The 13,224-nt window shown below is 43.5% G+C and overlaps 1 protein-coding gene across 1 annotated transcript; it reads right to left on the bottom strand.

The window, feature by feature from the left end:
* Positions 1–1,846: 1,846 nt before the first annotated feature.
* LOC136775055 (histone-lysine N-methyltransferase SETMAR-like) lies at positions 1,847–3,794 on the bottom strand. Its single transcript, XM_066729531.1, has 4 exons — positions 3,625–3,794; positions 2,557–3,220; positions 2,041–2,486; positions 1,847–1,976 (listed from the first exon to the last, which is right to left on the bottom strand). Exons 1-4 carry the CDS (start codon positions 3,792–3,794, stop codon positions 1,847–1,849), a joined length of 1,410 nt encoding a protein of 469 aa, XP_066585628.1.
* Positions 3,795–13,224: the final 9,430 nt, after the last annotated feature.

The following is a 13,224-nucleotide window of genomic DNA, read 5'->3' as shown; positions in this document are numbered from 1 at the left end:
GGAGGTTCGGGGTGACAACCCGAGTGCACATGCAAAATTTCGTTCGAATCGTTCTAGGGGTTTAAAAGTTATTCGCGTTTAAAAATGTCCCTTTTTCGGTCCTTTTCGAACGACTTTAAAGGCACAATGCAGAGTAGAGAAAGTGAAGAAACAATAGTCGAAAACCCCGCGAGAAAGGAACAATTATCGATCGCGCGCTATGATACTTTTGCTATTTATTTCTTTAATTTGGCTATTAGATTAATTTCAAAATAGCCAAATCCTCTTCATTACAATTTCAATTCAATTCAGTACAAGTATCATTGACTGAATTGATGGAAAGAGCGAGTTGTCGCAATGAAACGGAAAGTATCAGAAGCTAAGTTGTCGCGCTAGCGCACTGATTCACTAGTAGGCGATGCATAAAGGCATTCTCTTCCTACTAACGAAGCTAAAGAGAATGATGTAAAATCAATGCATTGATGACAGAGAAAATGAGACTTACCGATTTAATGTTCACCATGTTCTTTTACACCGGAGTTGTTGGAAAAGCTTCAAACTGGCTCCTCGATGTTTTCCAGAAAGCACCATCACTGATTTTACTTTTAAACACTCGTGAATTTAATGAAATAGGTATTAACCTACGTTTTCTCACAACACTGGTTATTTTGACACTTTTCAACTATTTGAAGTAGGCTGACAGAGAGAGACACACAGAGAGAAAGAATAATCAATTATTAGTTTCGACCACTCATTATCAGCCTTCTTCACTTTGCTAACTTCTCCTCTCTCCACCGTTCCAACTATTTCACCTCAGAAACGTCTGTGTGTGAGTGTATAAAGACAAATGTATTAAATGAGATTTTCCGTTTTATCAATTTTCTGTTTGGAAATTTTTTATTTCTCAATTTCTACGTTTACTTAAATAAAAAACAAGTGATTTTTTATACATTTGAAGGTTTATTTAAAAAATACAATAATTTAAAGAATATAATAATTTAAAAAATATAACAAATTAAAAAACTTTTTTAAAAATAAAATAAAATTTTTGGCAGATATCGTGGCAGTGTATTATTGTAGTGGGGCAAATTAAGCAGCAACAGTTATAAATTATGCAAAACGCTACGCAAAGTTATGACGTTTTAACGGCAAAGTAATCGCACGGTTAATTCAGCGATTTCAGACAACGGGATCGTGCCTGATCTGTAATGAAGGTGGAAGACCGAGAACATGCAAGCACATACAGGATTGAAGAAGAAATATTACAAATTAATGAGCATCCTGAAAAAAGACAGCCCGATGTAGATCACATGTCTGTATACCGAGTGTTAAAGGAAGATTCACAACATCCGTACAAGACTGCGGCGTTCAAGAACTGCGGCGCGTACGGATTATGGTGAAGCGAGTCGCCAAATGTCAGTGGCTACTCGAAAATGAGAGTCAAGAGCCAGGATTCTGCAGAAGGATTATTCTCAGATGACAGCTAGTTCGACCATGAAGGAGTCTGCTAGGAACAATCTTTGCTGGAACGAGTAAATCCCCACGTAATACAACCTAGGGCGTTCCAGAAGCGATTCACAGCTTAAATTTGTGGAGAGGACTTTCCCGATCGGTTGACTGGAAAAATTTGCCAGAGTTTTTGAAGAGGTGCCATTGGACAGTAGAAGAGGCATGTGGTTTCAGCAGGATGGGATTTTGGACCATATTAACACAGTCGCGAGAGCAGCACTCGACGAAATCTTTCCACACAGGTGGAATAGGAAGATGAGGATCCATGGAGTGCCCCCACGATCATCGGTTCTTGATCCGCTTGATCTTTCTTGTGAGGCTAATTGAAGAATTCCCTCTACGACGAGGTTGTTGATGACTAGAATGATTGGCGATCCGCTGGAATATAGCCCTGCTTGGCAATCCAGAAGAAGTTGCTGGACTCCATGGCCAACTTATTAAGAAAAGCAGGCCATGCCTTCAAGAAAATGTCAGCTGTAAAAAGTTTTCTAGTTAATTACGAAAGAGAATGAATACAAATGTTAAAATAGCATACATTTAACTAATACTTACAGCAAATGCTCGAAATTTTGACCATTGACTTGAATGCATAGCCTCGCTCTTCTTAATAAGTTGGAGTGCATGGAGTCCAGCATTTCTTGAGAAATGTCTGCGAGGGCTATGTCCAGGCGTGCCGCCAAATCATCCGGGTCATCAACAATGCCTGTGTAGACGGAATTCTTCAAGTAGCCCCACAAGAAGAAATCAAGCGGATTTAGATCCGGTGATCTTGGGGGCCACTCCACAGGTCCTCGTCGTCCAATCCATCTATGTGGAAAAATATCATCCAGGGCTGCTCTCGCGACTCTGTGGTAATGTGGTGCAGCTCCATCTTGCTGAAACCACATGTCTCTTCTAATTTCCAATGGCACCTCTTCTAAAATCTCTGGCAACTCTGTTCTGAGGAACTGAGTATAAATTTCCCCAGTCAACCGATCGGGAATCACAACAGGACCTATCTGTAAAAATAGTTAAATTATTAACAATTTTTCGAAGAAAAAATAATATCCGTGAAATTTATCATTTTACCACATAGGTTCCTACAATTACTCCCCACAAATTTATACTCCATTTTTTCTGGAATGCCCTAGGCTGTGTTGCATAGGGATTCACTCGATTCCAGCAATGATTGTTCCTGTTATTGAAGACTCCTTCATGGTCGAACTTGCTCTCATCTGAGAATAGGATTCTTCTGCTGAATCCTGGCTCTTGACTCTCCCTTTCGAGTAGCCACTGACAAAACGTAGTTCGTTTTGCATAATCCGTAGGCCGCAACTCTTGAACGCGGCAGATCTTGTACGGATGTTGTGAATCTTCCTTTAACACTCGGTATACAGACATGTGATCTACACCGAGCTGTCTTCCTACACTACGCGTACTTTTTTCAGGATGCTCTTCGAATATTTGTAATATTTCTTCTTCCATCCTTGGAGTGCGGGTTGTTCTCGGTCTTCCACCTTCATTAGAGATGAGGCACGATCCCGTGTCCTTAAATCGCTGAATTAACCGTGCGATTACATTGCCGTCAGGATGCCGTCGCTCCGGGTAGCGTTCGGCATAATTTCTTATTGTTGCTGCTCGGTTTGCTCCACTACGATAATACACTTCCACGATATCTGCCATTTCACGCGGGGTATAATTCATTTTGTTTTTTTTTTTAGTACGTCTTCTTACATTCAGCTCTGTAATGCGACTAAAATTATTTAGTAACTAGGTAACAGTGATACTAGAAGTGACACAGTTACAGTCAAAAAATTATTTAGTATCCAAGTAACTTTGCGTTTTTAATTCATGTATGTACCCCCTCTAATAAACTGTTTAATCGACAGCGCCAAAATATTAAATTACTGCTAAGTAAGCGGTGGATTGCGCTTTCAAATGTTTTATGATTAAATTTTCCAAACAGAAAATTGATAAAACGGAAAATCTCATTTAATACATTTGTCTTTATACACTCACACACAGACGTTTCTGAGGTGAAATAGTTGGAACGGTGGAGAGAGGAGAAGTTAGCAAAGTGAAGAAGGCTGATAATGAGTGGTCGAAACTAATAATTGATTATTCTTTCTCTCTGTGTGTCTCTCTCTGTCAGCCTACTTCAAATAGTTGAAAAGTGTCAAAATAACCAGTGTTGTGAGAAAACGTAGGTTAATACCTATTTCATTAAATTCACGAGTGTTTAAAAGTAAAATCAGTGATGGTGCTTTCTGGAAAACATCGAGGAGCCAGTTTGAAGCTTTTCCAACAACTCCGGTGTAAAAGAACATGGTGAACATTAAATCGGTAAGTCTCATTTTCTCTGTCATCAATGCATTGATTTTACATCATTCTCTTTAGCTTCGTTAGTAGGAAGAGAATGCCTTTATGCATCGCCTACTAGTGAATCAGTGCGCTAGCGCGACATCTTAGCTTCTGATACTTTCCGTTTCATTGCGACAACTCGCTCTTTCCATCAATTCAGTCAATGATACTTGTACTGAATTGAATTGAAATTGTAATGAAGAGGATTTGGCTATTTTGAAATTAATCTAATAGCCAAATTAAAGAAATAAATAGCAAAATTATCATAGCGCGCGATCGATAATTGTTCCTTTCTCGCGGGGTTTTCGTCTATTGTTTCTTCACTTTCTCTACTCTGCATTGTGCCTTTAAAGTCGTTCGAAAAGGACCGAAAAAGGGACATTTTTAAACGCGAATAACTTTTAAACCCCTAGAACGATTCGAACGAAATTTTGCATGTGCACTCGGGTTGTCACCCCGAACCTCCAGTTGCCAGATAATGCGGTCGTTTCGTTACACCCTGTATATTGAATAGGATGAATGCGGAAAATATTAATTTAGAAGTGTATGGTTGTCCTAAGTTTAAGGATTTAATTAAATTATATGATTTTGAAAAAACGCCGTGTAATTTATACGTTCGGGAGACGAACTTGGACAATGAACGTATCCACTGTCCGTACGAGGAGGTGTCAGTTTTTGCCATTGGATAAAAGCAAAAATGTGATTCTTTCAAACTCATTGGAAAAAAAAGAACTATTTAGAGAAATAAAGAGGAGAAGACAAGTCCTCAAAGCTTCATTCAATCTTTACCGTCGTCGGTGCTGCACACAAGAAAAAAAAATTAGCTGCGAAAAGTGTAAATTAATCATGATTCAAGAGGATATTGTTCCTCTTTTATTTACTCTTCCCAGAGAATTGACAGAGGAATACGTCAATTGAATTAACGATTTTTTCCATCGTTACTTCGAAGAGTATGAACGGAAACTGCATCATTATTTGCATAAAAACTGTAAGCATTTATTTTACAATTTCTTTTTTTACCTTTACATAATATTTTTTACAATTTTTTTGTTGTTGATAAAGTAAAAGAGGAAGAAGAGGAACAGTCTAAGGAAGATATTGAGTCAAAGGAGACGAAAAAAGAAGAAAAACAGACTAAGGAAGATATTGATTCGGAGAAGATTAAGGAAGAAAAGGAGGAAGAAGAGGAAGAGGAGGAAAAAGATTTGGAGTCAAGGCAGACAAAGAAGGAAGAAGAGGAAGAGGAGAAAAAAGTAGAGGAGGAGGAAGATTTTGAGTCAAAGCAGACTAAGAGGGAAGAAGAGGAACCACCACATTTCTTTTTCATTTACTATTAAATTTTTTATAGAATAGTTTTTAAAAAACATGAGAAAAAAAGTAGAGGTTAAATAAAATCGAAACTAAAAAAAAATTATTGAAAAAATATTATTGTAAATATTCCCCTTCCTATTTCATCTGGAGTAAACGGAAAGAAAGCTAATACGTATTGATTAAGAGATGTGACTCAATCTAGAGTAGAGATAGATAAGGATTATTCGTACTGTTAATATTAAGAGGAGAGCAATCTCTACTTCAGTAGTGTTTCTGACAGTATACGAAATGGATTCCAACAAAAAAAAAATCAGTTTGCCAGACAAAAAATTAACATTATTAGACATTCAACAAACAGGATTGCCTGTAGCAATCGTAAAGCCATATAGGATTGTATTAGCAGACCCTTGTACAACAGCCGACAGCGCAATTAGTTGTACCAAGTAGATGGAGACTTCTGCAACAGCAGCAGCATCAACCACTTCGTAGACCTTTAAATGCACCGCTGCAGCCTGATGCTGCTGGTGCTGCTGTTGCTGCTGCCGATCATCAACCTATACCACGTCTTGTACGCTGTGCAATATAAGGTCTACGTGAGCATAGGGATCATGATTGCATTTAACAGTCACAACCACCACCACCATCACCAGTCGATGAGAAAAGTTTAAACTCTTCTAACATTAAGTACTTCGTGAAATTAAAAGTTAAGACTAATAATAAATCATTTTCAATTTTTTAATCGCAGATGCTGCTGCTGCAGTTTAGAAGCAATATTATTATTGTTATTATTATTACGTATATAATATTATTATTATTAAAAAATATATAAATTTTAATTAAAAACTCCAACGATCGTTCAACTCTCTTTTAACAAATCGCAACCCCCCTCCCCTTGCTCCTCACCCTTGAAATCACAGTAAAAATGATAAAATAATATTATTAACGGTCGTCGTATCAGGATGCTAGTTAAAATATTAAGATCATCCAAAGTATGGACGAGGTAGTAGTAGTAGTAGTAGATGAAGATAGCAGTGAGATGGAAGAGGAGGATAATAACGTGTTGATAGCTATTGTGAGGAGGCGAAAGCTAATACGTATTGATAGAGAAAATAATAACACGTATTGTTAATATATTTCGTATTGAGCTGACATCTCTTCCATTCTCGGTCTACCGAGTTTGCTTGACGTGATAGTTTCTACAAAAGAAAAAGATATGGGTGTAATTAAATTCTATTGTTCGAGATTGGGAGGAGCAGAAAATGTTGCGAAGTAGATTCCGCATTTCTCTGTTATATCTCCCATCTCTATTGCGCTCACAATAGACGGCTAGACCGCCAGCGTCTAGCCGTCTATCTGTCTCTCTCTCCACGGCGCGCTTGCGCGTCTTCTGGCCCTGGCGCGTCGCGGCCGCGAAGCGACACTACTTGCGCGCTTGGCCACTAGGTGGCCAGCGCCCGCGGCAGCTCTCTCGCTGGCAAGATTAGTGTCGCGTAATTATATAGATGGGTCCTTGATAAGGACCCATCGCACCTCAGCCTTGCTCGACCGCTGCCTTACCCGCAGCAACAGCAGCACCCTTTTTGAGCCTTTCGGCACCACCGCCTCCACGGCATTTTTTGACGCCTCCACCAGGCCAGCCAACGAGCGCCTCCACCGGCGAACTCTACGGGTCGACTACTTTGGTAAGTATCACCCACCACCCACTGCCTACCAAGAGGGGACTACCCCTCTGCGGCATTTCCTCCCTCCTAAGGGAAATTTCTCCGGGGACTGCCCGGGAGAAGTCCAACCCTCTCCTTCCCCTCCACACTGCCTCCGAGGACTACCTCGGACCCAGTGTTCCGATCCTCAAATCCAGGGCTCTCGACGAGTCGGGTAGTGGGAGGGGTAGATGCACCCTAGGGGTTGGGGTGGCTCGGAGCCACCATAGCTCTGGGAGAAGGGGGCTGAGGGGTAAGGGGACTTCCCCTTCCCTAAATCCACCTCTCCTACTTCGCTTCCTCCCGTGGCTGGGGATTTTACTAGGGAATACCCTAGGGAAAATTGTCCAGTCCGGGAGTTGATAAGTCCGCGATCCTTCCTGGGGAATTCTAGTCTTTGGGGTTCTTGGGAATCTTCGATTACCGAAATTCCCTAGAATTTGACGACAACAAATTCCCTAGGAAGTCTATCATTTTAGTCTAGCGGTTCTTTGTAAATATATTTGTACATTTTATTTATTTGAATAAAGACTCTTTTACCTTACATTTGTCTTCGAACTTTATTCTCAGATATAACCTTCCCTTCTGACCACAGGGCTGGAACCTACTTGGGCACTGCCTCGCACAAATTTTTGGTCCTTCGAGCCGGATATCCGGCAACAAACGTTCGAAGTGCATCAGTGTTCCTGAGTGGGCATTCCGTACTGTGGTTTGGATTGTGGTTTGTTCTGGAATAGAGTTTCGAAATGGCTAGCGCAGGGGAATTATTAGAAGCAATCAATTACGTGCCCATGATTCGGGGTGAATTCGTTCGGTTGGTCGTTGACATCAAGAAGCGTGGAGTGCACAATTTCACCCTTCCCTTCTTGGAGGATAGGCTAGCAGCCTTAGAGAAGTGGCTTAACATGTTGCATAAAACTCACGTTAAGATCACTACTCACACTAAACCGGCCGAATTAGTTAAAATGGAGTACGTAACCGATAATTGGTATCAAGCGGCCCTTGATGCCCATAGTGACGCGGAAGAATTCATCCTAGGACATCTAGATGAACTTCGACCCAATCAGGGCATGTCGGCATCAGGTCCCACTGCGCCTTCAGGCGAAATAAACCACATTAGGCTTCCAGTTACTGATTTACCGAAGTTTTCCGGGGATTATTTAGAATGGAACAACTTTTATGAAACGTTTAGTTCCATTGTTCACGACAAGGTGTATGTCTCCGGTCGGGACAAGTTCCATTACCTAAAATCCTGTTTGCAAGGAGAAGCAGCTACGGTCATTAAATCTTTAGCAATCACTTCCGAGAACTATAAGATAGCATGGGACACTCTGGTAGCTCGGTACACTGACAAACGGATGATCACGGATACGTTCTTAGATCAAATCTCGCAAGTACCCACGCTTCGGGGTGACAATTTTAAGGTTCTGAAAGAAGTTAGGGACTCAGTTACGGTTGCTCTCAACGCCCTTAAAACTATGGGATACGGCGTCGATCAATGGGATCCCATAATTGTTCATTCGCTGAAGAACAAACTGGATGACACCCTTCGTTTAGCCTGGGAAATGTATCTAGGAAGCAGCAAGGATTATCCCTCGTTCATTCAATTCTCTGAGTTTCTAACGCGTCATATTAACTCCTTGCAATCATTAGGTAAAAAACCTAAAACTTCCAAAAAGGAATCGGGGAGATCCTTGAAGTCACACGCTACTAGCGTGAATAGTACCGGTTGCGCTCACTGTGGTAGTAACCATCTCTTGTATCAGTGCAAGGACTACCTTGCATTGACCCCTCAGGCCCGTTCAAAGTTCGCATTTTCACAGAATCTTTGCATCAACTGTCTGAGGCCCGGGCATAGTTGCTCCAATTGCTCTTCTTCGTCACGATGCAGGAAATGTAGTAAAATGCATCATACCTTATTACATTTTGACAAATCTGGCACCGGGGGGAGCAAGGCACGGGGGTCTACCCCCGCGGTCAACTCCTTTTCCGAGCCAGAACCCTCTAGCTCGAATACTACAACACATCTTAGTGTTTCCGACACCCGATCAGTGCTTTTGGCCACCTTTTCTGCCAGAATCGACGCTCATGACGGTTCTCGTATTATAGTCCGCGGTTTAGTTGACACGGGCTCCGAAACTTCCTTTATTTCGGAAAATCTAGCTCAACAACTACGGGTATCACGAAAACGTGTCAACGCAACCATTCATGGCGTCTCTCTGAATTCGGCTCAAAACGTTCGAGCAGAGGTACAGATTACGCTTCATTCTCTATCACGACACGGTGTCTCGTTGGACGTAACTGCATTGATCTTACCAAGGATTACTCAGTATATGCCTCCGACTCTTTCTCCGTCGTCCTTTCCAGCACTTAGCAAAATTGATCTGGCTGATAACTTCGCTTCAACCAGGGCTCCAATTGATGTGCTCATTGGTGCAGACTATCTTGCAGCATTGATGGAAGGCCCGTACATGCATTCTCCTGATCATACGTTGCTTGCTCAGCGGACTATTTTCGGGTGGATCGTTTCGGGGGTCGTACCCAGGGCTGGTCGCTCTCATAGTGTCACGGTGCATCATTGCTTTGAGGTGGAAAAAACTCTTCGCGACTTCTGGGAACTGGAAGAAGTTCCGGAAGTCAAACCCATGTCCACAGAGGACTCCCTCTGTGAACAACATTTTGTGAATACGGTATCACGCACCTCTTCAGGTCGTTTTGTCGTTGCTTTACCTTTTCGATCCAACATCGAGAAGCACAGCTTAGGTTCTTCCTCTCGGGTAGCAGAGAAAACCTTAACACGAATACTTCGGCGATTGGAAACCTCTCCAGAACAAGCTGAAAGTTATTCTCAATTCTTACAGGAGTATCAAGTGTTAGGACATATGTCTCCTGTTCCTTTGAACTCTGATTTTCGCGTCTTTCTGCCTCATCATGCAGTTTTTAAGACCGAGAACCAGAAAACAAAGATTCGCGTTGTATTCAACGCATCATCTAAAACCTCTACTGGCGTCTCGCTTAATGATACGCTATTCATTGGACCCAAACTCCAACAGGACATCACGCGGATCCTAATGAATTGGCGTTCCTTTCGATATGTAGGCGTGACAGACATTGTTAAGATGTTCCGACAGATTCTTGTGCGTTTTGAGGACCGCAAGTATCAGAACATTTTATGGAAGACTGATTCCGGTGCGCTTCAGGCTTTCGAACTCAACACGGTGACCTACGGTACGGGACCGGCACCGTTCTTATCCTCGCGAGTTTTGCGCGAATTAGCTTACACGGACGGAGCTAACTTCCCTCTCGCACAGGATGTGTTGTTAAATTCTACTTATGTAGACGACATACTTTTTGGGGCCCATGACTTAAAGCAACTTAGTTCGGTCAGGGAACAACTCATCGCTCTACTGGCGAAAGGGGGCTTCTCCTTAAGCAAATGGGCATTCAATTAACCGGGGTCTTCCCCGCTTGAACCTACCGAGCTGCACTCTTTCTTTGAGGATCCTGCTGGATCAAGTAAAGTATTGGGCATATATTGGGATCCAGGGATGATAGCTTCCGCTTCCGTGCTTCTCCTTCTCACATTGGTGTACTAACCAAACGCATCCTCTTATCAGAGAATGCCAAGATCTTCGATCCATTGGGTTGGATCTCTCCAATAGTCATCACCTTAAAGCAGTTAATGCAATCCACCTGGTTGCTTAAACTCTCTTGGGATGAAGAAATTCCCGAGCCTATTCAGTCAAAATGGCTCAAGTGCTATGAGCAGCTCCGAGACTTACAGACGTTACGGATCCCACGGTGGACTGGACAATCACTTACTACTGGAAAACGTGAATTAATTGGATTTTGCGACGCCTCAGAGCTTGCGTACGGCGCGATCGTTTATGAACGTCTCACTGATGAGGACGGTCAACCCTCTGTACATTTAGTAATGTCCAAAACAAAGGTCGCCCCGATCAAGACCACTTCAATCCCTCGTCTGGAGTTGGTCGCCGCTGCCCTTCTTGTCAAATTATTGGTTCACGTCAAGGGAAGCTAGGTCGGGAGTTGTGATGCGATTCGTTGCTATTCAGATTCGCAGGTCGCTTTAGCTTGGATAGCAAAGCAACCCGTACATTGGAAGACGTTTGTGGCCAATCGCGTTTCATATATCCAAACACATTTATCGGAAGCCAGCTGGCATTATGTACACACTAAATCGAATCCTGCAGACTTGTGTTCAAGAGGAACCAGTGCTCAACAGTTATCAGAGGACTCACTTTGGTGGCATGGGCCTGCTTTCCTGCGTGAGCACACCGTAAATCCCGTTCAGATCTTTGAAACCGCGGAAGAAAGTCGGAAGGTAGCGTTAACCGCTCAACTAGACACAACTGAGTGTTGGTTTTTTGATAAGTTTTCGTCTTGGTCTAAACTGGTCCGAGTTATGGCCTATGTTCTTCGATTTGTCCAGCGGACCAGGAAAACCGGCCAATGGGAGGACTCCCTCCTGTCTGCATCGGAAATTCGCAGTTCGATTGAAGCCTTGGTAAAGGTTGTTCAACGAACACACTTCGCGAGCGAAATCTCAGCCTTGAATCATGGGTTACGTATACCGTCGCGGTCAAAGCTTCTTTCCTTACATCCGGTCATTGATTCACAAGGAATCTTAAGAATAGGTGGACGGCTTCGGAACGCCGAAATTTCTGAACAAATGAAACACCCCATTATTTTACCGGACTGTCATTTAACTGCCATACTCATTAGACAAACCCACCTAGAGACACTTCACGGGGGCTCCAATTAACCTTGTCCACGTTGCGGCAAAGGTTTTGGGTCGTGAATGCGCGACATCTAGTAAAATCATGTGTTCATAAATGCATCACGTGCGTTCGCGAACGCGCTAAACTCGGTAGCCAACTTATGGGTTCACTTCCTGCCGCTCGGGTTTCTCGCAGTTTCACTTTCGAACACACCGGAGTAGACTATGCCGGGCCCTTTTCGGTGAAATTACATCACGGTCGTAATGCCAAAGCCATAAAATGCTACGTGGCCGTGTTCGTATGTCTATCTACCCGTGCCGTTCACTTGGAACTCGTCTCTCGACTGGATACCGAGGCCTTCCTCGCCGCGCTGACTCGATTTATCTCTCGTCGTGGAAAACCCGCCGTCATGTATTCGGACAACGGCCTTAATTTTCAAGGAGCGGACGCTGAACTAAAACGCGCCTACCGATGCTCCTTAGAAGCTGCACGCGCTCAGAACACCGATTCCATCAGTAAAATCGAGTGGAAATTCATTCCGGTCGCTACTCCCCACTGGGGCAGTCTTTGGGAAAGTGCCGTAAAAAGCATGAAGCACCACCTTAAGCGCTCCCTCGGAGTTTTCGTGCCTAATTTCGAGGAAATGGCCACACTATTGACCAAGATTGAGGCCTGTTTAAATTCACGACCTATATCGCGGTTACATGATGATCCAGAGTCGTTGGACGTACTCACTCCGGGGCATTTTTTGTCAGGACGGGCGTTAAATTCCCCACCTGAATTATCCACCTTGGATTTACGCGAATCATCATTAAACCGTTGGCAAACCGTGAATCGAATCACCGAGACCTTTTGGAAGAAGTGGTCTTCCGAATACTTACACACTCTGCAACATAGGCCGAAATGGCAGAACTCCAACTCGGAATTCGGTGAAGGAGATTTAGTGCTTGTCAAAGTACCTAACAATCCTCCCCGTATGTGGACCTTGGGGCGGATTCTCAAACTAGTTCCTGGGGTGGACGGAGTAGCTCGCGTAGCTGTCCTTAAAACCGCGAGAAAAGAGATTCAACGGAGTCTCTCGCAACTCTGTAAACTCCCCTCTTAGCCCTCACTTGGGGTCGTATCAGGGTCTATCTTCACCCTGCTTTCCGGCATCCTGGGACTCTTCAGGTTGTCATCTCTCCTTCTCAAGCTTCCTGGGACTCTTCAGGTTGCTTAACTTTCTTTTCCTGGTTTCCTGGGACTCTTCAGGTTACCACCTCCTCTCTCGGGTGTCCTGGGACTCTTCAGGTCGTCCTGTTTCCTGTTCCAAACCTTCAGGAACACTTTATGATCTCCGCCATGTCTTTTCTTCCAAAACTCCAAAAATACTTACTGAGTCTTTGCACTCATCATTTACCTTTTTTGGTGCAGCGAGATTGATCATGGCGGACTATCCGTGGGCCCACCTCTTGGGCGTAGGGTACGAAGACGAGGGGGACGACGTCCTCGAGTTACATGCCCCCCGGGAGGAATCTGAGTTTCGGCGGTTGTTCGGCAGTATTTCCCCGGAGGGGCTAAAGGCGCCACCACCACCACCGCCACGGAAACCACCGTCGAACCCGCGACGTCGGAGGCCCGTGGTTGCCGCCCAGAAGCGCATT

Source organism: Prorops nasuta, unplaced genomic scaffold (genome assembly GCF_024137725.1).
Source record: "Prorops nasuta isolate Cenicafe-Biocafe unplaced genomic scaffold, Cenicafe_Pnas_1.2 PNAS00007, whole genome shotgun sequence".
Classification (NCBI taxonomy): domain Eukaryota; kingdom Metazoa; phylum Arthropoda; class Insecta; order Hymenoptera; family Bethylidae; genus Prorops; species Prorops nasuta.
This window is presented reverse-complemented; position numbering and strand designations above follow the sequence as displayed.